The 27,162-nt window shown below is 43.3% G+C and overlaps 1 protein-coding gene across 2 annotated transcripts; it reads left to right on the plus strand.

The window, feature by feature from the left end:
* Positions 1-1,927: 1,927 nt before the first annotated feature.
* On the plus strand, positions 1,928-27,145 carry RPF2 (ribosome production factor 2 homolog). 2 transcript variants are annotated; one of them, XM_073337051.2, is made up of 10 exons: positions 1,928-2,034; positions 4,133-4,265; positions 8,155-8,192; positions 10,404-10,443; positions 14,159-14,240; positions 14,331-14,407; positions 15,623-15,722; positions 20,499-20,601; positions 21,948-22,092; positions 26,864-27,145. In XM_073337051.2, exons 1-10 carry the CDS (start codon positions 2,012-2,014, stop codon positions 27,041-27,043), a joined length of 921 nt encoding a protein of 306 aa, XP_073193152.1. In that variant the 5' UTR covers positions 1,928-2,011; the 3' UTR covers positions 27,044-27,145. The 2 variants fall into 2 exon arrangements, with proteins under 2 accessions (XP_073193152.1, XP_073193153.1); XM_073337052.1 differs by lacking the exons at positions 1,928-2,034; positions 4,133-4,265 and adding an exon at positions 11,299-11,467.
* Positions 27,146-27,162: the final 17 nt, after the last annotated feature.

Raw genomic sequence — 27,162 nt, forward strand, 5'->3', positions numbered from 1 at the left:
TGTGTGGACTGGATTCATTTATACTAATAACAGACCATAAACTGCTTGCAATCCTCATCAGCCAAAAAGAACTTGATCAAGCACTGCTAAGATGCGATTTAACCCAATTGTAGAATATGTTCCTAGAAAAAATCTGGTGGTAGCAGATACACTGCCCAACATCACATTCAACTACCCATGAGCTCAAAGATGATATAAAGGCATATGTGGATGCTGTGGACACATACAGATCACTGTCAGAAAAGAAAAGGAGTACTTGTGGCACCTTAGAGACTAACCAATTTATTTGAGCAAAAGCTTTATATATTTTCCAAGTATATAGAAATAATGTACTTTAAAGACATAATGCCCCACTGTTAGTGAAAAACTGCAGTGCACTTTTGCTCACTCTTGGTATTCCAGAACAACTAGTGATGGACAATGCATCCGATGAAGTGAGCTGTAGCTCACGAAAGCTTGCATCCGATGAAGTGAGCTGTAGCTCACGAAAGCTTATGCTCAAATAAATTGGTTAGTCTCTAAGGTGCTGTAAGTACTCCTCTTCTTTTTGCGAATACAGAGTAACACAGCTGCTACTCTGAAACCTGTCAGAAAAGAGACTACACCAGCTACAATAAACGAACTTGACAGACAACTTCAAGAGTGTCTAAGTTACATTAGGGCTGGCTGGCCCAAGTATCTAAAGGACACTAAGGAAGTGACAAGAGATTATTTTGTGAGTCATGGACAATTAAGCAAGTCAAATGGATGAATGATTAAAGGAGATTGCATCGTAATTCTAAACTAAATGAGGGGAGAAATCCAAACCTCATCCACGAAGGACATCAAGGACTAAGTGGTGTGAATGAGCCAACCAGTCAGTGTGGTGGCTAGGAATCAGCAAAGGCATAAAGAATAAAGTATCTGCATGTGAACACTGTAGAATTAACAGACCAACACAATGCAAAGAACCTTTTATAACAACATCTCTACCAGGCAGACCTTGGAAGAGACTAACTACAGGTTTACGTGAATTCAGAGGACACCATTATCTGGCCGTCATGGACTATTTTTCCAAGTATATAGAAATAATGTACTTTAAAGACATAATGCCCCACTGTTAGTGAAAAACTGCAGTGCACTTTTGCTCACTCTTGGTATTCCAGAACAACTAGTGATGGACAATGGATCACAACTCACAGCTGCAGAATTTAAGTCATGCTGAACAAATTATGAGTTTGGTCGTATTACTAGCAGCCTATAGTCCCCACAAGTGAATGGGGCGGCTGAGAGAGCTGTACAGACAGCCAAGACAATCCTACAGCAGGAAGAATCATTCCTTGCTTTTCTGAGTTATGCTTCTGTGTTGATAACAGCTACTGGCTATAGGTCAGAAATGTTAAGGTCTGCGTCTCTGCAGTGTTGGTGTAGCCCTGTCAGTCCCAGGGTACTGGAGAGACAAGTGTGTGTGTGTGGGGGGGGGGGCAATAGCTTTTCCTGGACCAAGGGCTGTGGGTGAGAGAGACACGCGTCCGAGCTATACCGACCTGAAGAAGAGCTCCGGGTAGCTCAGAAACTTGTTTCTTTCACCCCCAGAAGCTGGTCTAATAAAATATATTCCCTCCCCCACCTTGGCCTGCAGCGCCACTGCCCTGGCTAGGGGGCGCAGGGGAAAGGCGACAGCCAGCCAGGAACGCAACCCTTCCCCTCCCCCCCCCGCCCTCTCATTTTTGAGAATTTTGCCCCTACTGCCTCTCCGTACCCATTTCCCCACCGTAGTTCTTTTACCCCTGTTTCGATCTGAGGGCGGCGACCGCCGCAATTTCTACTGCGCATGCTCAGTAACAGAAAAGGCGCACGCACTCTGCAGCTCCCGACGCTGCGTTGAGGATTGGCTTTCTGACGGCGGATGTGATGTCATGACGCAGTGAAGGGACGTGCCGGACTGGTCCGTTTTGGGTCCCGCACGCACGCTCGGACGCACGTGGGGGGCGGGGGGGGGAGGTGCGTCAGCCTCTTTCTTGCCGGCGAGATGGAGGCGCTGGACCGGGTGGTGTAAGTGGCGGCTCCGGGGCGGCGCAGGGGCTTGGAGGGCCCGATAGCGCCGGCTGCTTCCACGCCCGCCGCCTTCGGCTCCAGGCGGAGGCTCCGGGGGGAGCCCGGCCCCAGCTCCCGCCCGGCGGCCGGGCAGCTCAGTGCGGGGGGAGCGGCTGTCCGCGAGGTGCGCTGTGCCCCCAGGCGGGCCCCTGCCCAGGAGCTGGGCTCCCAGGCCAGTGCGGGGGGAGAAGAACAGCGTCACCCCCACCCCCACCCATCGGCCCGGTTGCCCCAGGGGAGGCACCGACTCTGCTCCGTCACGGGGTATTAACACGTATCTCCCCGGCTCTGCCCGCGGCCAGCCGCCCGCGAGGGGACGAGAGGATCCTTCGCGGGGCCTCCAGAGGTGTAAACACAAAGGAGGGAGGATGCTGGGTGCTGTATTAGGGCAGAGCCCTGTGGTTGTGGGATTTGCTGTAGGGGGAGTCCCTTGCCTCACTTGGTCCTCCAAAATAACCTCCCTAACCCACCCCACTACAGCCCACACCGCATGACATTGAAACACTTTGTGATTTAATTATTAAGCAATCGAAGTTATTAACAAATCAAGATGCTTTTACTATGTCATTAACCAATTGTAGAATACTTGGTCAGTCATTTTGCTGTGAAAATAATATATAGAATATAAAAATAGTAAATGAAATAGTGAATACACACTACTGTGGCTCTTTTGGGTAACGTTGGGCCCTAATTTGGCTTCTGAACCAGAGATCTGAGTATCACTGATCTAGAGGTAAGGCACTCATTTCTGGTCCTGTTTAGCATTTCAGGAACAAACTCCTCCATTTAGTAGATCAATCGTGTCTAGATGCAGGCAAAAGTTCACAGGTAATCCATAAAGGTGGTGCAGTGATCACTGGTGAAACTGAAATGGAACATCTATCTTAATAGAGGACAGTATGGTTACTTGCAGGAGAGGGCAAACTACGGCCCGCGGGCCAGATCTGGTGAGTCACGACTTTCAGTCCGGCTCGCCAGCCCTGTGGCGTCATGGGGCTAAGGCGGGCTCCTGCCTGCCCGGCCCTGTGCTGTTCCTGGAAGCGGCCAGCACCATGTCCCTGCAGCCCCCAGGGGGCTCAGAGGGCTCCATGAGCTGCCCTCATCTGTAGGCATCGCCCCTCGCAGCTCCCATTGGCCGGGAACAGGGGAATGGTGCAGGGCCAAGGCAAGCAGGGAGCCTGCCTTAGCCCCGCTGCGTGCTGCTGCCACCCCAGAGCCACTCAAGGTAAGCAGCGCCAGGCTGGAGCCTGCACCCAACCCCCTGCTTTGAGCCCTCTGCACCCTGAGCCCTCTGCACCCCATCCTGCACCCCAACCCCCTGCCCTGAGCCCCCTCCTAAACCCCACATCCCTCCTGCACCCCAACCCCTTGCCCTGAGCCCCATCCTGCACACCACGCTCCGTCCACACCCCAATCCCCTGCACCAGCCCTATATTCATGGCCCTGCATACAGTTTCTCCACTCAGATGTGGCCCTCAGGCCAAAAAGTTTGCCCACCCCGGTTAACTGTATTCTTAGGACCCGAATTCAGGTTAGTCACGGTAGCAATTGTTCATTAGCAGTCTTTCTTCTAACTCTGTATTTGTACATGAGGATACATCATGAAGTAGCAGAGAAGTGCCAAGCATAACTTGGGCTTTTTAATTCGCCTTTAGGCTGCCACTGATGGGCTCTTAAGAGGATCTCCTCTAGTCCTCATGAGCCATAGTGTGTGGGGCCGTGATACAGGGTTTTGGTATGAAGGGAAACCATCAGGACTTCAGCAAGGATGTGGAAATATTACCACACCTTAAATTTCAAGTCAACAGAACTCAGGAAATTAAAACTTAAGGCCAAGACTTTACCTTCAATTTCAGTAGGTGGGTTTTTTTTGGGGGGGGGGGGGGGGAGGGTTGTTTACAAGTAAAGTATTTTCATTAACTCCTTTGAGGTTATTTTGTATAGTACTTATTCATATTTTTGTTTTATTGACAGAACATCAACCAGCAGTGATTGTTTCAAGCATAGTCTAATATGTTTTGTGCAAGTTAATTTTGTAATTAATATATCATTGCAGAAAGCCTAAAACTAAGAGGGCCAAAAGGTTTCTTGAGAAGAGAGAACCCAAACTCACTGAAAATACAAAAAATGCCATCCTCATAAAAGGTGGAAATGCAAACTTAACAGTGACTGAAACACTTAAAGATATTGTAAGTATATTGTTGGAAATATGTGTACTGAAATAAGTTTTTAACATAGGCTGTGTATCAGGAGTAATTTCACACATTTTTAAAATACATTGTTTCACATGTTATCTACTCAAAATCCGATATTTCCAGTCTTGGTTTTGTATTCCTCCTGCCCCCAACCAGTGTATGTGACAGTCGGTGTTGCCAACTCTACCAGATTTAGAGAGTAAAGTGACTGCCCACTGCCAGAGGACTAAGATGAAATTACAAAGACTTATGTTTAAAATGCTCCCTGATAGTACAGAGCTTTCAGCTTCTCCCCAAACCCCAGAATTCTAATGAAGTCTGTCCCACAGCCTGTTAATTATGCACCTTCTGTGTACTCCCCTCTCCAAGGGTTATTTACCTTCTTCCCCCTTCCCAAGCTTGTGTTGCAGAGATGAGGAGGAGGCAACCCACTTTTCTCAGGAGTGGAAAGGGAACAGGGAGCACAGCTTCCCTGAGCTGCTAGGCTCTTCCTATTTCCTCCTCCCCTCCTGTGAGAGCTGTTCCGTCTCCCCGTATCCAGAAACTCCTCTCAGCTCCTGAGGGGTTGGAGGTTGGCAGGCAGAGTTCTCCTCCTGATTGGCTGCCTTAAACCCTGTGGGTGTACCCAGGTATGCACTCTACTCACTGGAGCGCTCATTGTAGTGTCCTGCTGCCTTCCTGTTGCTGGGGGGCGGGGGGTGTGTGTCATGCCTAGCCACAGAGAGAGACTCCTACAGTGGGGAGTTTTTCCTTGCTGCTTACTCTCTGCCGGAGCCTTTCACTTACAGGTGTAGCTATGTACTGGAGTGTGGATGCAGCCTGTATTTCACTGAACATATCCTACACACTGCCATCAGTGGTTTGTCTCGTAGACGTAGCCTATTGTATGTTGGACCAGAACTGCAGTATCTGAGGGGAAATGGGATTTATCGCTAACATGAAAGATGCCAAATCATAAGGACTAAATCATAGATTTATAGATTCCAAGGCCAAAAGGAAGCATTGTGATCGTCTGCATAGCACAGGCCATAGAACTTCCCCTAAACAATTCCTAGAGCAGATCTTTTAGAAAATTATCCAGTCTTGATTTAAAAATTGTCAGTGATGGAGAATTCACATGATCCCTGGTAAATTATTCCAATGGTTAATTATCGTTACTGTCAAAAATTTGTCTTATTTCTTTTCTTAATTTGTCTAGTTTCAACTTCCAGCCATTGGATCATGTTATATCTCTCTACTAGATTGAAAAGCCCATTATTAAATATTTGTTCCCCATGTTAATGCTTTTAGACTGTAATCAAGTCATTCCTTATTCTTTGTGAAACTAAATAGACTCAAGGAGCTCAGTCACTTTAAGGCATGTTTTCTAATCCTGTCGTCATTCTCATGGCTCTTCTCTGACCCCCTTCTTGAATTGTGGGCACCAGAACTGGACACAGTATTCAAGCAGCAGTTGCACGAGTCCCAAATATAGATGTAAAATAACCTCTCTGCTCTTCAAGAGTCCTTTGTTTATGCATCCCAGCATTCACTGAGACATTCTGTAATAATCTGACTGTCTTTAGGTCCAGGCTTCAAGAGCTAACAAAAAAAACTTACTAGAAATGTCTGTAAAAGGTCCTAAATAATTAACAAAGGTCAAATACACTTCAAAATAAATCTTTTAAAATAAATTGAATTTTGCCCAAACCTGACTTGATGTTCAGCTATTTTACCTGCAACAGTTAACGCCATCTGACACCTAAAATAGCGCCAAAAAATAATAATGCTGTGATAGGAATGTGTTTGCCCTCTGCTGTTGTAGGGAGGTGCTAAACTTTGACTTTAGGACTAATTGTGTTTAAAATATTTTATGTGTATTTAACTTTGCCTAATGTGTATTATTAATATGGGAGTTTAGTAGTGCTCTGCCTTTCTGTAATGCTTTTCATTTTAAGATCTCAAAGCTGTTTAAAGAAACTATTATTTTCACTTGGAGGTGTTAAGCTTAGGTTTAATCCCTATTTAACAGATGGAAAACTGATGTATGGAGAGGTGATATGCTTTGCCCAATGTTGCATAGGTATAATTTGTGTTGTAGTAACACCTAGGAATCCCTATATCTACACTGCAATGTGAGCGCAGTGTTAGCAGAATTTGCATTAGCAATTCCTGAGTATGTTTAAGCATCCATACTCATTTGTAACCCCAGGTTAGGAATTGTTGAACCCTTGCTCCGAGCCTGGGGCTCTAATATCTACAGTGCATTATGTATGCTCAAGTATAACCACCCATATCCCAGACTTAGTAATGCCCTCCCAAAATGTGACTGCTCTACCCCTTTTTTTGTGGTGTGGTGTGCGAAAACTTGACAGTTCAGAAGTGTAGGATAAGTATAAAATTAAAGAATTAAAGTTAGCTTAAATTTGGTTAAGGAAATATACATGTATTGTAAGGAAAGGCCCTGACTAGCAAGTAGAAGGAAGGCCTCAAAAATAAGTGATAAGGCCAGAAGGAGTAAAGTAGGGAGGATGTTTGGCTCAAAGAATAATGAGATAAGAGGAAGTTTCTCAAAAGAAGTCCTCTGACTTACAGGGATGACTGCAGGTGGTTTTAAATAAAACAAAGAGACTCTGTCTTAAAATGAGCCAACACGGCCCTTCCCCAACCCACACGCCAATGTTAAAGCCTATGTGAACCCAGATGCAATGGGAAAACTGTTGGACAGTAAGAAGAAGGGGAGGGAAGGCCTTGCAAAGAAAGGTGATTGTAAATCTTATCTGGATTAAGACTGGAAATAAGAGTGAACTGTCTCCAATTGGTTTTTAGCTGAAGTCAGTAATTTGCAATGACGTCACTTGTTCATTAAAAGTATAAAAAGTAAACTCTTAAAGGGTTCATTGCTAATAGCTGCCTGACCATGTTGGAGCCAACCAGTATGGGTCTAAGCACCATTGGTTGTAAGTGTCTTGATCAAATGCTTATGAGTACTTTGTTACTGTATTGGATGTAGTGACGGCTTATTTTTAGTTTAGAGCAACTGCATAAAGACACTTTGGATTTAATAAAGCAATTTATGGTTAAATTGATGTCTGGTGATTTGTGATTTCCCATATTAATAATTGGAGCAAGAGGACACAGGAATTCAGTCTGTGGTATTGTGGAATATCTTTGGCAGAGCACTAGTGTAGTGGGGCTGTGTCTGTACTGCAAAGCAATAGGGCTTGAACCTTGGATCCTGGCATGACCCAATCTTGGACCCTCCACCCCCATGGGTCCTGGTCCTGGGTCAGAGTGATTTGTATGAAGACGGAAAGGGGGTTAGGTTTGTGCCTGAGTTCAAACCCTGGGCTTACACTGCAGTGTTGATGTACCCCAGTCATGGACCAGGTCCCCATGTGCTAGGCACTGTTCAGTTGGTGTGTCAGGGCCATAATTAGGAATATAACCTGGAACTCCTCTTCCAGTGCTCTAACTGCAAGGCAACATTTCCCTCAATTTGTATAAACATTTTAATAAAATAAAAATAGTGTAGTTTACTTTGAAATTTAATATCTCTCGTACAAACGTTGAGATTATTTTGAGTGGGAGGTGAAGGTGTTCTGCTCTGTTCTGGTGTTTCAAATGTGTTTTTTGGTCTCAAGTGTGTTTTTTTTAAACCTCTCCGCTTTAAAATTAGTAATCCAGTCTTAGATCTATACTTTCTTGTCGCTTTTGTGAGCATGTCTATAGAGTTGATTTCTTTCTGGGATAGACTGCACCTGATGGCCACTCTGTTTAATTCTCAAGTAATTCATTTATCCTTTTGATGCCGTTTTCATGTGGAATTTTAGAAAGAACAGTGCTTAGTATTTCAGTGTGTTAAAAGAACTTTCTCCTTAACTTCAAATTCTTTGTTTTACAGTATGCTCTGAAAAAGCCCTTTGCTGTCCTGTACAAAAAGTAAGTTACATTTTGCAATTTTAAAATTGTTTGATAAAGTTGGGCTTAATATTTTCACTCTAGAAAGGTGCCATGCAGGCCAATACAGTGGATTTAAAGAAAAAATCTGGCTACATAATAAACTGAGGGTGAGTCTAAATGACGACAACAACAACCTGGAAAAAAGCCCATAGGTGTTTAAATGTCTGAGTCCAGTCCCATTTATCAAAATATATGAAGTAAAAACTTCGCAAAAGGGACAAGTTACTGATCAACTTCACAGATGATCCAAATCTGCGTGAATAGTTAATGAGATATGGTAGCAGTTCAGCTTGGCACAGATAAATTGAAAGAGTAACATTAAATCTATAAAAGGTAAAGTTGCAAGTAGTCTCAATAGGAAATACAGTTTATAATCGAATATATTTATATAAAATAGGGAGCCATTAGGCAGAAAGTTGTAATTCAGGTGCTTGGATGTACTACCTCATGAAAATCTAGGAATATTAAACATGATATGGATGAAAAGGCAAAGACAACTGTAAGCTATATCATGTGATACCTGAAAGGCAAACCTTCATTTTGTGGAGGGCAGCTTATTGCACTTCTGGAGTACTGTCTCTATGGTTGTTTGCAATTCATGCATCATAACAGCGAGGAAATGTGGAGAAGAGTGCATCTAATGACAGAAGGACTTTGACATAGGGAACACTAAGGAAAGACTAACAGAATTAATATTTCAGAATGGTAGCTGTGTTAGTCTGTATCAGCAAAAGCAACAAGGAGTCCTTGTGGCACCATAGAGACTAACAAATTTATTTGGGCATAAGCTTTCATGGGCTAGAACCCACTTCATCAGATGCATGGAGTGGAAAATACAGTACCAGGTATAAATACACAGCACATGAAAAGATGGGAGTTGCCTTACCAAGTGGGAGGTCAGTCTAACGAGACAATTCAATTAACAGTAGGATACCAAGGGAGGAAAAATCAATTAATATTGCTTTGGATCCGAGACGGAACTCAGTTTCTAAAGCTGAAGTAATCTTCTCAGAAGAGCACAATAACCCAAGTGCCACCATGGCACCTAGTGTGAAGTCATACAAAAAACAGATTGACAGAGCCAGAAGAGTACCCAGAAGTTACCTGCTACAGGACAGGCCCAGCAAAGAAAATAACAGAACACCACTAGCCATCACCTTCAGCCCCCAACTAAAACCTCTCCAGCGCATCATCAAGGATCTACAGCCTATTCTGAAGGACGACCCATCACTCTCACTGATCTTGGGAGACAGGCCAGTCCTTGCTTACAGACAGCCCCCTAACCTGAAGCAAATACTCACCAGCAACCACACACCACACAACAAAAACACAAACCTATCCTTGCAACAGAGCCCGTTGCCAACTGTGTCCACATTATCTATTCAGGGTACACCATCATAGGACCTAATCACATCAGCCACTCTATCAGAGACTCGTTCACCTGCACATCTACCAATGTGATATATGCCATCGTGTGCCATCAATGCCCCTCTACCATGTACATTGGCCAGATTGGACAGTCTCTACGTAGAAGAATAAATGGTCACAAATCAGACGTCAAGAACTATAACATTCAAAAACCAGTTGGAGAACACTTCAATCTCTCTGGTCACTTGATTACAGACCTAAAAGTCGCAATTCTTCAACAAAAAAACTTCAAAAACAGACTCCAACGAGAGACTGCTGAATTGGAATTAATTTGCAAACTGGACACCATTAAATTAGGTTTGAATAAAGACTGGGAGTGGATGGGTCATTACACAAAGTAAAACTATTCCCCATGCTTATTCTCTTCCCCCCCCCACACACACACCCCGCCGTTCCTCACACGTTTTTGTCAACTGCTGGAAATGGCCCACCTTGATTATCACTACAAAAGGTTCCCGTCCCCATCCCCCCCCCCGCTCTCCTGCTGGTAATAGCTCACCTTAAGTGATCACTCTCATTACAGTGTGTATGTTAACACCCATTGTTTTCTGTTCTCTGTGTATATAAATCTCCCCCCTGTATTTTCCACTGCATGCATCCGATGAAGTGAGCTGTAGCTCATGAAAGCTTATACTCAAATAAATTTGTTATTCTTTAAGGTGCCACAAGTCCTCCCTTTCCTTTTGCGGATACAGACTAACACGGCTGCTACTCTGAAACAAAAAAATCCAAATCTTTATCTTTTTTCTTTTCCCCCTTCAGAAAAAATATTACCAGACCTTTTGAGGATCAGACATCACTGGTAAGTATAAACCACATTTTATTTAGCTTGCTATGGAACAAGAGAAACTACGTACAGGATACTGTCAGTCATGCAGGGCTGCCATGGAAAGTAGTTCTCCAAGGTTCACTGGAGTTATACCCCAGAAGCTAAATTATAGGGAATTATTGTGCAATTTGGAGTAAATTGAATATCTGTAATACTAGATCGTGAGAGATACTGCTGTTGGTTTTATGTTGCCAGGTTATTTTCTGGTAACACTCATTTGTCTGAAGGCAGAACCCTCATGCTATTATTGTGGAAATAAAAATTTTGGGGTGCTCTTGAAAGTGCATGCATGTTACTGTGAAATTATGACAAAACAGATTTAGGATTATAGAACATTGTTATAAGTAAAGGAGCTTGTTTTGAAGGGAAGGATAATATTTTTAAACAGCTCTCTTATAAATTCACATCAGCCTCATGGTCATTAAAGTATGTATTGTTTATGTGAATATTCATCTTAGTTTCTTCACAAATAAAAAATCCATAGGGGGAAAAGACTAAAAGGAAAATTTAGGGTGTCCTGTAAAAATTGCTTTTCTTAATTATATTTGAGTAGAGGAAGAGAAGCACGTATTAAGCTGAGGTGTTCTGCCTGACTTCAGCAGTGCAAATCAAAGATCATGAATCACAAGTTTTATTCCAGAGTTCACGGACAAGAAGTTTCCATTTAAAAAATTAAAATAAAAACAAACTTTTTCGGGGTGTGATGGCTGTTATATACTTCTTACTAAATTTGGTCTCAGTTCAGTGCTTTAAGGTCAAGTTGGTTTCTGAACAGGAAGTCAAAAATATCAAAGCATTGTCTTAAATCCTGGGGCTTGTCTGTTTTAGAGAGTCATGGAACAACATACTTGTTTAGAGCAAAGACTGCTGGTCACAGATGGTTGGTTGCCCATAAGAGATGAGAAGTGATAATATACAATGGTTTCAAAACAGACCTCATTTGAGATGGATTCTTCTAGATATTGACTCGGATTTAATCACACCTTTGCTCTTTCAGGTACAAATCAAATTAGGGCCGCCTTTGATATAGATATAGATATATATATTTTTAACATGTTCTAAATTCTCCAAATACTTTTTATTTCTTCATATTTTGCATTGACTACATTCTAAGACAGTATAAACTTTTGGATAAACAATTCATTTACTTTACTGCTAGTCCTCTTTGCATTTGTATTACACTGCCAGTTGTCCAATAAAACAGATTATTGTGGTAACTGTGAGAAAATTATCAGTTATGAGTTCCTAGAAATGCCCACAGTGTAATGAGGGAAAAAATCCAAGTCCCTGTTGCTAGAGCAGCCTTCACAAAGCTGTTGCCATTCGTGGCCCGGCTCTCAGTGTCAGCCTTGCTTCCTGGTGCCACATACAGCTCACTTTTCTCCTCCTCCTTGGTTACCAGTCTCCTTAATTGATCCTTCACTGGGAACATGCCTTGCATCTGTTGAGGGGCGGAGCCACCATAGCCCAGTATTGCACTATTCCTTGCCCTGGTTCAGTGTGGGGCCTGTAGACCCCATTACAATAACAAATTGCATCTTTACTGTTCCATTTACATGGGGTAATGTTATCACCATTTTGTCATTTATGTCATTTGTTAGTATTACTGATAGGAAGAGTTAACCACAACAAACAGGCTCAGTTCCTGTGGGGAAAAAATATGCTGACGTTTAAATATTATGGTACAAGGCGACAAGGGATAGATTGACAAATCGTAGGCTTCATGTAATGTATATAAAGTGTTTTGAAGATTAAAAGACCCATATAACTATAAAGTGGTGTTTTGTGGCATCCTCACTAAGACTTACCTGTTTTGTTCTTTGTTTTTGCCATTGTTTTATTTTAATGGAGAGTTGTGCATCCATATGTACTAACACTGGAGGACCTTTCTTAATGTCCACCTCAAAGTGAAAGGTTCAGTTCATCCATATGATAGCAAATGAGTATGTTCTCTTGGCGGGGACTCAATATGTGCATATAATTAGGACAGCATGCCAGGCCATGTATCTTTTCCTCTGCCAAATTGCTAGCAAGTCAACCAAGCTTCCTTTGGTATGTGTCCTTTAGAGCAGGGGTTCCCAAACTGTGATATGTGTACACTGGGGGTACACAGATAAATTGCATAATGGTGGATTTTATTATTTATTGCATTTTCATAATAGGCTACTTATACAAAGCTTTCAACCTCTGTGGGAATTTGTTTTTAAAATATGGTAGTTAATTTACTTCAAGATGTATTAATGAGAACACAGATATGTCGCACTAAAACTATATCTGTACATAGCCGTGAAATATGGACAGATGGCTAAAGACAGGTAATGTTAAGAAGAACACACAAAGTATCAGTGACAAGAAGAGTAGTGGTATGCAGGCAGCTGGTAGATCTGGAAGGGATTATGCAATAAGAAAAGTTTGAGAACCTCTGCTTTACAGGATTTCTCTTTGGTCTCAAAATTTCTAGTTCACGGATTTTCCTCCATCTCTTCTTGGTTTTAAGTAAGGCAGAGTATTTTGATGAACATCCAACATTTGAGTTAATTGCAACACTACATTATTTTCCTTTTTGGGAATTAGTAGTGGGAATCCAGAGGAAGATGAGTGTCAGTGAACTGCAGGATGGTACAGTCAGTTAAATGGGAGCAGGGGGTTAGCCCCTGTCCTGTGTTCCATGCTCTTCAAATTTCCTTGCAGACAAACGTCCCTTATCCTGTGAAATGTGCACAGCATTTTCCAACAGTGCTGTTGGGAACATTTAAACTAAAAATTGCAGTATTGCTACCTCTGCTTCCCAAAGCATTCATAAATTATGATCTAGGCTCCAAAAATGATGGAATTTAAAATATATATACCCACACTAGTATGGCTAAAAATAGCAGGGTAAATGCAGCATCATGGACTACACAAGCATGCCAAGGATCCTTGGTATGCACTTCCATTGCTAGTCTGTCTACACTGCTATTTTTAGCCATGGGAGTGCAGGTATGTCTATGCTGCAGTCACGCTTTGGATTTCAGTGTAGACATATCCTAAATGAGGAAATATAACTGTTTACAAGTATTTAACAGGATGTTGCATCAAAAAGGGCAGAAGAGGAGTTTAGGGCGACCAGTGAAAAAAATGTAAAGAACAAGGAGTAATGGGACAAAATTAGGAAGTGGAATTTTTAGCTCAGTGATACTCAGACTGTAGCTTGCAAGCCACAAGTGGCTCTTTAATGTGTCTCCTGCGGCTCTTTGCAGCACATGATATTAAAACACTGTGACTTAATTATTAACCAGTCAGGATGCTTTTATTATGTTGTTAACCAATTAAGTTATCAGCTTGCTTTAAGTTATTAACTTATTTGCTGTGAGAATAATATACAAGAAATATTTCCCATCATACTGTTTAAAGATGAATAGTGCTATAGTAAATGAAACCATGAATTCACACTTCTGTGGCTCTTTTGGGTAATGTTGATTGTTAATTTGGCTCCTGAACCACTGAGGTCAGAGTATCACTAGTTTAGGTCAAATGCCAGGAAAGATCTATCTGGCATGTGTATAAAACAATGGATGAACCTCCCAAGGGGGAATGGGTTACAACTTGAAATTTGTAGCTGTTCAGCTGATGTAACTGTGACATTAGCTGTCACCAAATCTTTAACATGTTTGCAAACTGAAGTTTGTGGTCTTTTTTAATCTTATAGGAGTTTTTTTCGAAGAAGTCGGATTGTTCTTTGTTTCTGTTTGGTTCACATAATAAGAAGAGGCCTAACAATCTCATAATAGGTAAAATGTTTTCTTAAAAAAAATGGGTCGAAGAAATGGCTCTTGAGAATAAATGTCTAACCCAACATTTTTTGTTTTTTTCTTTCATAGGTCGTATGTTTGATTATCATGTCCTGGATATGATTGAGCTAGGCGTTGAGAAATTTGTGTCGCTAAAAGATATTAAGGTAAGATACTCTTAAACAATGCAGGAGCTCTAGTGACATCTGTTGGTGAGCACTTGTAGTGAATCTGGTGTACTTTCAGTAAAGAAAACAAAACCATTTCACTATTGCCTCTTTTAGACTTCCAGGATTAACATATGCATTCACATCAGAATCTTATTTTTGTGCTTTGTAAAAATGTTGCTAAAATTAACTATATGTTTTCTAGTGGATTCCTTTGCAAAGTTTTTGTTGGGAGCAAACCAGGTCTACAATTTTTTTAGCTGCAAACAGGAATAATTCAATTTACAAAGCTACTAGGTTGGATTCTACCCATGGGAGGCCTTCAAAGTTATTGAAGGAAGTTATGGGGGAAACCATGTATGGGTTTCCAAGGGCAGAATTCATCTCACTGTAGCTAAGGATATTTCTGTTATCAGTGTGAGATACTTCTGAGACTTTCTCAGGCCATCAATTATACACAAACCCTGGTTTTCAGGAACTGTATCTGGCTCAGTCTGAGGGCCAACATTTTGACTTCAAGAGACTTAAAAAACCCCAAACCTAACAGCAAACCCACCTTGGTGTGATCATATTAAGTTTTGATTTTGCCAAAAAATAGGTTAGCTATTTTATATGCCTTTTTACACTGTTATAATTAAGAAACTACACAGATTAGCAACTACTTAGTTTGCAGATTCAGAACAAGTAGTACAGATGAAAAAGATGTTTTAGGTAGCAAGAAATTTAACTCTGAAAAGTGATCCCTCACCTTAAGCTTGATGATTTTCACAAGTATTGCACAGCAGGGAGTTGTGGTCAATTGGCTATATAAGGGTGTATCAGAATCAGAAGCTGGAAATGGATTGAATGATCCAGTAAGTCTTTTCCATCTCCTTCCCAATGCAAGAAATACAGCATGCTTGCTTGTGTTTCAAGTAGTCTAGTTCTAAACAGTCCCAAACAAATGAACTTCCATTGTATGGTCTTTTCCACAGTCTAACACGTTTTACTATGAGGAAGCTTTTCCTTATTCAGCCTAAATGAGAATAACACTCACTATTGTTTAAAAACACTCAATGCAAACACTTCCAAGTACAAGTAACATGTATGGATTTATTTTTTAAAAATGCCTTTCTTTTTGTGTTTATCAGAGACCAGAACAGCTCAGAATGGAATGTGCATGGTCACTTGCATAAATAATATGCTTTATAACTTAGTTTGATATTTGTCCAATAGAACAGCAAGTGTCCGGAAGGAACAAAGCCCATGTTGATATTTGCTGGTGAAGCATTTGATTTAAATGAAGAATATAGAAGATTGAAAAGTCTTCTCATTGGTGAGTATTTTGAAATAAGACTTTATGAGCAGTAGGACTTCATAAATCTGTGGCAATGCTAAATGTTGAGAAATGTTGGCTTGCCTGTTAATGTTTGTCCATATTCAAGAATGCAAGATAACATTAAGGAAGCAGTATTAGGATTTACAACATACCATAAAACTGAAGTTAAATCTGTCATTATCAAATCTGTTTCCAAGGATGGAAGAAAGTAGATCAGCCTGGGAAAGCCATGAAGACTAGAGGTGGTTGAAGTGGGGAAACTGACATTTCAAAAGTTAATTTCGTCCTGAATCGGAACAAAAAGTCAATCTCCTGTGAAACGAAAATTCTTCTCAAAACGTTTTTTGGAAATATTGAAACAACCTTGTCAAAATACTGTGTTTTCTAATGGTAAACTATTCCATCAGAGAACTTTCAACCAGTTCTTATCAGGACCTCACTAGGCTGAATTTTGGGTTCAACGTGTGCAGTGAAAATGAGAAGTGGTTGTTAAGGCAGAAACATACAATTAAATGTGTTAATTAACTTCAGGCTAGGCACAGATTTCCATTAAACAGAAATGTACAAACTTTTTTGTTTGCACATCAAGGGTGGGAGCCATTGGAATAGGCGGAGAACATGCAGATGGTAAATAAGGTTTTGGATTTTAATTAGGAGTGCTGAGAGCAACTACAAAAATGGGTGTACTTTCTACATCAATTATTTTTGTCTAAAATAATTTAACTTGTTTTATTTGGAGCTTAAAAGTAAGATGGTATCGTGGCATTATTCATAATCTGAGTACTCTTGGGAAGTAAGCTTTAGGAGTGAAACTAGAAGGTAGAATGACTGGAGATCTGTTCCCCTTCTCGTGCACTTCTTTTCCTGCACCAAGATTTCATTAAAAGAAAGAGGTGGTGCTTAATCTGAATGGGATTTTGGGGGGAAAATGTGGACTATAAAGTGGTGTGTGTGGGAATGTTGGTAGGGCATGAGCAGGGAATGAAAAGATGGATGGAGGCATGGAGATTCAGATGAGAATCAAACTTCTAAGCTTTACTCATAGTTAAATCCCAAAGATCCATTTTTGCCTATGTTAGTTTAAAAATTGCCACTGCCTTTGGCTTCATAGCTGCACAATCTTTCTAAACTACTATTGGAGATGCTAAAAAAGAAGACTTTCTGTGACTGCTGCATTAATAAATTAATTACTGCTATTCTTAAGAGCTCATCTATGTATTTTTCAGAGATATAGCACCAAATAGGACGAATTTTATGGCAAAGCTATTTTTCATTCAGTTCTAGGAGCTGGGGGCCTGTGAATGATTAAATGATTACATCACTGTCCATATTACATAGGATGCAAACCATATAAGACCAGGTTTGTGCCACTTTGCCCAAATTTCTGGAAGAGAATCACTACACACCAGTAACCCCACACATTCTTGTTCTAATGTGCATCCCCTTTTCACATTGTTGGGGCGATGGATTGAAATGCGCGCACACAATTGAGATTTATACAAAATACAGGTTTACAGCTGAAATGGATGGTGTTGCCAATCGTTGACATTTGTTAGATGAACTGAAAGTCTAGCCCTTTGAATTTATTTTGTTGCCCATCTGAGTAAGCTATCCCTCTGCCATTTGTTTGCCCTTAAGCTTTTGGTTACACCCAAATATACGTCAGTCAAATGCGCATCCATTTTTTTGCTGCAGAACATATGCCAAGTACACATCAAATGTCTTGATGTTTTGTTGACTTCAGTGAAATGTCTAAAGACAAAACAATAGGTGGAAGACGGGGGTTCCTCAGATTAAGGATTTAGTGAGATGTTGATACCATCAAATAGTTTAGGCTTACAATTTGACCTCCTATGAAATTGCTGTTATATGATAGGGAGTAGCTCTTTCTGGTCCTGAGAAAGGTAATGTATTTAATCCATCATTTTGTTGCCAAGAAACTTAGGAAACTGTCACAGCTGTAAAGAGCTTGTTACTATAGCGCTACTGCCAAGAGCCCGGAGGCTCAGTTACCTAATGACCCCTTGTTACTAAACCATGTGACGTTGTTGTTAGTGTTAAACAACCAGGTTTTCATAGACACGTGGTCCATAAGGACATTTTGTACGTTTTTGGGAAGTCATGTGATAGCGATCCCACGTTCTAGAAATCAGTGGGGGTAGGGGATGAACTTGCATATTGTATAATAACCAAATTAAACTAAACTTTTAAATCCATTTTTAAAAAATTGAGGACATCTCATAATGGTTTGGATATGTAAATAGCAGCTTCCCTTTACCCCTCTACATAGATGAACCAGGCAAAGATTTGTCACTTTCTTCCCCCTCCCGTTTCCATACAAACATTGTCTTAAAATTGTAGTAGTGGTTTTACTGCCATTGGTTTTTGGTGCCAATATTAGGAGTCTGTTGATCTTCTGTGTTCCTGTGAGATGTAGTTGCTGCTCCCCTGGTTCTAATAGCCTCCTGTGCACATATTTGTGATACACTTCACCACTCGTTCCTTTGTTGGACCCACTTGTGTTCTAAAAATTGGCAGATGTTGGGTCACTCTTCTTAAAATGCAGGCTTGGACTGAATGGGAGGAGACCTGTTTGTTTTGAGATAGCACTTAAGTTTCTCCTTCATCCCTATCACCATGTTTGCACAAATTATTTGGAGTCCAGTACATAGATATGCAGGAGTCATTTAGATTCTCTTGAAAAAGAGAGGGTAGAGGTGGTATGAGGGAGACAAAGAGGAGCATAAAACAACTGTTTCATGTCCTGCTCCGCCCATCATACTGCTGCAAAGTCCAGCAGTATTTGTGCTTTTCAGACAAGAACTGTTGCCTCTTCCTAGGAAGTGGCCAAATTATAAATTACTTTGAAACACACATTTCAAGTCCTTGAAGACAAAATGGAAGTTATCAAAAGCTCTTTTGCTGTGGTTACTAAATCAGACATCCTTGAAACACATTAAGTGCTCAGAGAAAAACAAGGGGTAAACTGGTGGCAGGAATTAAAAAGATAACGAAAACAAGGTCTCTAATCCAACAACAGTGGAGTGTCTCAAAAACTATGAATAAGCCAAAATTTTCAAATCCCTAAAGTTCCAGGGAGGAAATACTGTCTACAGCTGGTGGATGTCATAGACCACCTGTATTTGGATATAAAGATCATCCTGTGAGTGGAAAGCTATACCACAAGAACATACTAAAGGATAATCTGCCAATAAAAGCAATATAGGTACAATTTCACATGCCAGAAGAGACTGTCTTGGCTACAGCCTGACACTAAAATAGAAGAAAATATTTTACCGATGACTTTTCCTCTAGATACAAATCCAGTAACCCAACAAAGGAGGAGGGAGAAAATATTAAGTGACCCAGAGTATTTTTCTGGCTAAACTTTAGGTAGTGTCCACCAGTAAGACTTTGTTTTCAACATAGCTTCATCACTGATGCTCCCAGAAAAAGGTCACTGAGGAAAACACTGGCTGAAGAATCTGAAAATGAAACTTAGAGGGAAGTGAGCCATTCAGCCGTTCTGCTTCTGGGTATTAATCTTTTTTTTTTTTTTTAATTAACATACTCTGTTAAGGTCACATCCTTCCTCCACCCTCTGCAAAGGGCTGACACGTTTGCATGGTTGTGTGCTCTTTGCTCATACACTATTTTAATGGCCCTGATATGAGAATTATGTTAGACAACTAACTGATAGTTAACTGGTATCTGAATTTGCTCCCTGTAAAACTGTAAACACAATCTGTAAGTTTTTCTATTTGTAACTGACCATGTAGTGTTTGTCTGCTAAATGTGTATATCTACAATAGTAAAAATATTAATTGCAGTGCAATAGCAAGTATTAGCTCATTTAAAAAAGAGCAAAAGTACTCTGTTTAACCAGAGACAAAACTGTTTTTTAAAGCAATGATGGTCTCAGGTTTCCAAGATGATATCATAAACAATGGGGAGTAAAAACAATCAAGATAACACTAAACACTATCTCCTTCTTTCTTTGTATATGTTTATCTTGTATTGATCTTGATCACTTATTTATACCTACTCTGACTGCTGGCTTTGGTACCAGAGACTTTTAATCCATCACTTTGTCCAGCAACATCATAACTTAGCTAAATGTTATTTCTGTACTTATGTATACTTAGTGAAACATATGTGAGATCATAGCTGAAAGTTTAGAAGAATGGATAAACTGAAATAAGTATGTCTTTTTGTATTTCACAAAACTAAAGTTACTGTTGCTATTGAAGCAATGATAATGTCTGTTCTTCTGTCTTTTTTGGGGTGGGGTGGGTTGGGTTGAGTTGATGTTTTAAAATAAGATCTGGAGCTTGTATTGCTACCAAATTATTTCTGGAAAGTGGATGTCTGTTATGCTGTCTTACCAAGATTTCTGCACTTGCTTAAATTTGCACATGTGAGTAGGCTCAGCGGGACTACTCATGTATGTAAAGTTAAGCATGTACATACATGTGTAGTTCCATTGAGCGTACTCACGTGCAAAATTAAGCAAGTGCAGTCTTGGCAGGATTGGGGCTTGAAGTAGTGAATAATCATGCATGTGAGTCAGAAAGGACCCTGTTTAGCATTACTGGGGTTGCCTCTAGAAAGGCCAAATCCGTTTCTAGTTAATCTGATATTCATCCCTTATAACACAGACTTATTATCAAATAAACTAGAATCAAAAGTCCTGCTTATCTTAAACCTCCTTTTTGAAAAACCTCTTTATTTTAAAAAAGTAAAAGTGCCAGGTTTCTTGAAATATTCTTTCAGATTTCTTTCGAGGTCCTACTGTGCCTACTATTCGCCTGGCAGGGTTAGAGTATGTTCTGCATTTCACAGCTATGGATGGAAAAATTTATATGCGAAGCTACAAGTAAGTGTTGTCATTCCCCCCGTTTACATTGTCTAACACAGAGGTAGGAAAACTACGGCCTGCGGGCCACATACAGCTGCGGGACTGGCCTGCCTGACCCCTGAGCTCCTGGCCCAGGAAGTTAACCCCCAGCCCCTCCCCCACTGGCCCACCTCCTTCACAGCCTCAGCTCACTGCTCCGCCGGTGCAATGCTCTGGGCAGAGGAGCAGTGAGCTCCTGGGGCAGCGCAGCTGCACAGCCCAGCCTGACCCGGTGCTCTGTGCTGCGCGGCTGCCTGTCCTAGTGCAGCCGTGCCTTCAGCCACCGGCCCTCCAGGCAGTGTGTTAAGGGGGCACGGAGCAGGGGGGTTGGATAGAGGGCAGGGGAGTTTGGTGGTGGTGGTCAGGGGCCGGGGGGTGTGGATAGGGGTCGGGTAAGTCAGAGGGCAGGGAACCGGGTGGTTGAGTGGGGGGGAGGTGTCCGGGGGGGGGGGGGGGGGGGCAGTAAGGAAGGAGAGAGGGGGTTGGATGGGGTGGCGGGGGCAGTCAGGGGCAGAGGGTCTGGGGGCAGTCAGGAGAAGGGATTGTTGGGTGGGGGGGTAGTCAGGAAGGAGAGGGGAGTTGGATAGGGCAGTTAGGGGCGGGGGATCTGGGGGTGGTCAAGGGACAGAGAGCATGGGGTGGATGGGGCAGGGGTCTGTCAGGGAACAGGGGAGTTGGATGGAGCAGGAGTCCCGGGGTGGGGGCATCAGGGGGCGAGAAGCAGGGCGGTTGGATGGGGGCGGGGGCAACAGCCTCCCCTAACCGGCCCTCCATACAATTTCAAAACCCAAAAAGTTTGCCCGCCCCTCGTCTAACAGGAGGTTAGATTTCATTTCTATCTGTAGCCATTTTCCAGGGCCAGATTCAGCCCATGATTCTGTGCACATGTAACACTAACAGACCCTGGTTGTCAGTAAGTGGGATTGAACCTGGGACATCTGAAGCTTAGTGCATGAGCCTCTACTGCATGAGCTAAAAGCCACATGGCCCCGACCTACGGCTGTTGAGCAGACTCATTAATCTCTAAGTGGTCTCAGTGCCACTAGAGGAGACAGAACACCACACTCAGGAGGTGTGTGGGTTACAAACACACACAACTGTATTGAAATCAATGGGAGTTGAACACGCATTCAAGATCAGACACTGGTACCGTGGTTATAAGTTTTCTGAACCAAAAAAAAATGCAACAGTTGCACGTTTTCTAAAGGCCAAGTTCTGTCTGGGGTCCAGAAAATAATGAGAAACATAAGTATGAAATGCAGTAAAGGTGGACAACGTTGATTTTTTTATTTATTTATTTTTTGTTCTGTGTCTCTCTTCCGCAGAGTGTTGTTGAAGAAGTCGGGATGTAAAATACCTAGGATTGAACTGGAAGAGATGGGACCTTCATTAGATCTGGTGATGAGGAGAACACATTTGGCTTCAGAAGACCTCTATAAATTATCTCTTAAACAACCTAAAGCCCTCAAGGTATATAAATCTTGTATTTTATACAAAAATCTTTGCTCTGCATCATACATAGTCTTTAATACAGAACCAGTTTTAAAGTAAACCATGCAAAAGACCAAGGGATGAAGGTGTTAGTTCTTCTTTGAGTGCTGGTCCCTATGTGGATTCCAAGCGTGGGGTGCACATGCATGCCATGTGCCTTCACCGGAACTGTTGATAGTAGTGTCCATTGACCCGCTCATGTCGTGCATTGATCACATGGTGTGTCCGAGGCTTTAAGAGGCTGCATGGGTTGACACCACTCCAGTTCCCTCGTACCGCCACATGGCCAGAGTTGGAACCCAGTCCCTCCACGCTCTTAGCCACTTGAGAGTACTGCGTTCAACCTTTTTTTCACTGTATATAGTTTCTTTATTTACTTAATTAGGTAGTTGTCCATTTTTCGTCCATAGCCAGTTAGGTTACTTGTTGGATCTTCCCCGTTTGGGGCGTCTCTCCCTAGCCCAGGGATTATGCCCTGTCAAGCCGGGATTAAAAACTATGCTTTGTGCTCTCCCTCCTTTTCGGTGAGCGATGAGCACACCCGCTGCCTGTACTGTCTGGGCGAAGCCCACGTCGTCTCTCGCTGCTCTGTCTGGAGCGCCTCTCCGTGGTGGATCCGGGTGGCACGCGAGCTTTGGCTCCAAAATTTTCTAATGGTGGAAGCCATGCACTCATGTGTGCAGTAAGACCCGGCTCCAGCGGAACCACCGGAGCGATGCCAGTCATGGTCGGTGACCGCCTCGCCTGGTCCCTTTCGTACAGCACCGCCAACACTGACAAAACCTCACCACATGCACAAGAAGTACGGGCACAAGTGTGGCTCCCCAGTGGGGACCATCTCAAAATGCAGTGTTTCCTCTCCGAGCTGGGATTGGTTGGGGGAGAAGTTGCGTGCAACAGGTGAAGGTCCAACTTCGACTTCAACACCTCCTTCAAAGAAAGCGCACACAGAATATCGTTCTAAATGCCACCACTCTCCACCGACACTGTCAATTCCAACACCGGGACCTTCTGTCACTTCCAGCACCATCGACCCCCTTGGTTCTGTCAAGCTCAGTACTCCCAGTCCCATGCACTCCAGGCGGTTTATCTTCACTTACACCAATGGCAGAGCTTATGTTATCCTTCACTGGTACCCCACCACAATTTGGAACCCCATCAGGTCCCAGGTTCCCTACTCTGGCCAGTGAACCTCTTGTCCTCCGTCCTGCTCCGACGACAACGGCCGAGTCCCTTCTCCCAGTCGACCATCCTCCGACATCACCGCTACTGCCGGTACCACCTGCAACATCGACTCCCCCTTTCCCAGAACAGTCAGAGTCCGACTGGTCTTCAGAACCGGACACAGCTCTCACCTTCTTGCTCTTATAGTCCAGATCCTTGGCACCATGCCTATCCTCCAGACTACGGTCACACCACTGATCCTTAGTTCCCGGTACCTGTGGACCCCACCCAGGCATGGCAACTCTTTGGCCATTTTGGGCCTTATGGGACCCTTACCATCATTGCAATGCACACCACCTACACCGCACCTTTCCCATGCATACAGTGACTGTTCAGGGGAAACCCCTGGATCCTCTGGATCCATCGGCGGCCCCGATCACACCACCAGAATTGCCTATTCTTACAGGCGTTTCATCATCTCCGGATGATACCCTGATCCAATCTTCCCTCTCCCCACCAGATGACCACACACAATATCAGTCCCTGCTCTGTCGCATGGCCACGGCCCTCAACCTTCCACTAGAGGATGTTCAGGACCCCCATGACCAATTCCTGGACATGCTTCAATATCCAGGATTCTACTGCACAGCCTTACCCATTCATTTGGCTACCTTACAACCAGCCCAGATGGTGTGGCATACGTCAGCCTCTTGTGTCCCATACTAAAGTGAGTGGAATGCCGCTATTCTGTCCCCTCTAAGGACACAGATTTCCTGTTTACCCACCCACTGCCAAATTCCCTGGTGATCAATGCTGCCATCGCACATGCCCGTCAGCAGCACTTTAAATCAACACCACCAGATCGCAATGCCAAAAAATTAGACTTGCTGAGTAGAAAAATTTATTCATTAGCGGGGCTACAATTCTGTATTGCCATTTATCAGGCCGTTCTGGCCAAATACAGTTTTCTATCCTACTCCCAACTGGCAGATTTCCAGGACTCTTCTTCCTGACCAACAGCAGGACTTCCAACGCATGGTAGATGAGGGAAAGCTGGTGGCCAAAGTCATGCTCTAGGCCACAGCAGATGCTGCAGGCACTCCCTCTCACTCCTTAACCCCCAGAGTCGTTCTGTGTCGTGACTCGTGGCTATAGTCCAGCGGTCTTCCAAAGGAGGTCCAGATGACGGTGGAAGACCTCCACTTTGACCACAATAAACTGTTTAGTGACAAGACGGATGAGACCCTTCACTCCATTAAGGACTCCCAGGCCACCGTTCCTTCCCTGGGCGTCTATGCCCCAGCCCCCACCCACCGACAACAGCATCCACCTTTCCATCCTCGTCCTCGCATCACTTATCACCTGTACCCCCAGCGACCCTTGGAACTGCTTCAGCATCAACTTCACTCTCAATGGCCCTGGCACTCTCCCTCTGCCGCTTCCATTTCTCATTGACCCAAACAATTGTTTTGACTCATATAAAGACCTGAAAACTTCCCATAACCCTTCCGGATGCACCTCCCATCATATCCAGGGGTTGTCTGGCACTCTGTCTGCACTTCGAGTTCCATCAACTCTGACTGCTGGGTGCTAGACGTCATCTGTCAAGGATACCTAATCGAATTCCTTTCCTTCCCCCCATGCTACACACCTGGGAGCTGCCCCCCTCCCTCCCAAACCCTATCCAACTCGATCTTCTTCACAACGAAAACACTGTCCTTGTCCACAAGGGTGCCATAGAACCTGTGCCACACTGCCACCATGGCTTCTACTCTCCCAATTTCCTTATTCTGAAAAGGGGGGAGGTATGCGCCCCATTCTAGACCTCCACACCTTAAACAAATTAATCCGCATTTTTCACTTCCGGATGGTCACCCTCCCCCTTGGAGCCTAGTTTGCTGCTCTCGATATGAAAGACACGTACTTTCATGTAGACATTCACCCTGCTTATCACAAATTCCTTTGTTTTATTATGGCAATGCCTATGATCAGTTCCATTTCCTCCCCTTTGGGATCTCCACTGCCCCCCGCGTATTTACCAAGGTCTTTGCGGTTGTCACAGCCTATATGCACTGACTGGGGCACACCCTATTTCCTTACCTAGACAGCTGGCTTCTGGTAGCACCCTCTCGCTCCTGCCTCCTGCCCACCATGTGCACCTTACACACCCTCCTTCAGAGACTAGGAGTATGCATCAGTGAAGAAGAATCCGTCCCTACCCTCCCACTTAGCTTTATAGGAGGACATTTGGACTCCATGACAGCCAGAGCTTTTCTTCCCAGGGACTGCTTAACTGCCCTTGTTACCCTCATTACCATGCTGAGACATCCACCCACACGTGCCTGCCAATGCTTTTCCCTTCTCGGACACATGGCGGCTTGTGCTGCTGTTACACCACTTGCCCGTCTCCATATGCACGGCCTCCAACATTGGCTCCACACAGTCTACAATCCATAGGAAGACTCTCTCACCAAGCTACTAGTCCTCCTCTCCAGCGTCTTGACCTCCCTCTCATGGTGGTGCAACCCTTCCACAGTCCTAGTGGGCATACCATTCATGCCCCCCACACAACTGCCACCCTCACCACAGACATGTCTTTAGCGGGTTGGGGTGCCCACCTCGACACCCACACTGTTCAGGGCCTCTGGTCCACATGAGAAGCACAAATGCACATCACCATCCTTGAGCTCCAAGCAGTCTGTCTGGCCTGCCAAGTGTTCCTAGACTCCCTCCACATCCAAGTATTCTCAGACAACAGGACGGTGGTCATATACATAAACAAGGCAGTGCCTGGTCCCCCTCTCTGTGTGCAGAAGCTGGTGCCTCAGACCTTCCACCACGATGGATGCTGCCATCGGTCACACTGTCCTACACAGTTGGTCCTCTCGAGAGCCCTTGCGCCCACCTCCTTCTTGAGTAGTGCTCGCTGTATTCCCACTTTGGAATCCACATAGGGGTCAGCACTCGAAGAAGAAGGTTATTTATTGTAACTAGAGGTTCTTAGAGATATGTGGTCCCTATCTGGATTCCAATCCCACCCTCCATCCCTCTGCTCCGGGCTCTCCTACCCCCTGGTGAGAAGGAACTAGAGCGGCGACAATCCACGCAGCCTCTTAAAGCCTTGGATGCACCACATGGTCGACGCATGCGGGTCAATGGACACTATTATCAACAGTTCCATCTCCAGCGTATGGCACGCATGCACACCCCACGCTTGGAATCCAGATAGGAACCACACCTCTCAAAGAACCTCCCGTGACAATAAGTAACCTTCTCTTATTGCACACTATCTTTGCAATGTTCAGGTCTTTTTGCTAAGCTAACTGATGTCATTGCATGATCTATAGAGGGACGCACGGGTAGGGCAGGATAAGGAACTGATCTGGTGGCATATAAAGACAGGAAAATAAATCTTTATACTCTGGATTTTATCTGTACAATACCATTTTTAGGTATAGTTATCTTAAATTGTAATGGAAGTTTAATTACTGGTGAATATGGTGACTTGTGATGGCAGATACACTTGCCTTCAGTGACTGAATTGTATTCTGGGCCCAGAAATGTTAACATTGTTCTTACCTTGCAGCCAAAGAAGAAGAATATCTCTCACGATGTCTTTGGTACATCATATGGTCGGATCCACATGCAGAAACAGGATCTCAGTAAATTACAGACAAGGAAGATGAAAGGGTTAAAGAAGAGACCTGCAGCAAAGATGACTGAAGAAGAGGAAGGGATTAGTCCAAAAAAATCAAAATCGGTCTGATAGGATAAAATAGTTTTGGACTTTTGATAACTTCAGCTTTTGCTGTATTTGTCACAAAATAAATGTGGCAGATGTGGACCAGTCAGCTGCCATTTTTTAAAATGCTGTAGTCCTGTAAT

The sequence above is a fragment of the Lepidochelys kempii genome, chromosome 3 (assembly GCF_965140285.1).
Source record: "Lepidochelys kempii isolate rLepKem1 chromosome 3, rLepKem1.hap1, whole genome shotgun sequence".
Classification (NCBI taxonomy): Eukaryota; Metazoa; Chordata; order Testudines; family Cheloniidae; genus Lepidochelys; species Lepidochelys kempii.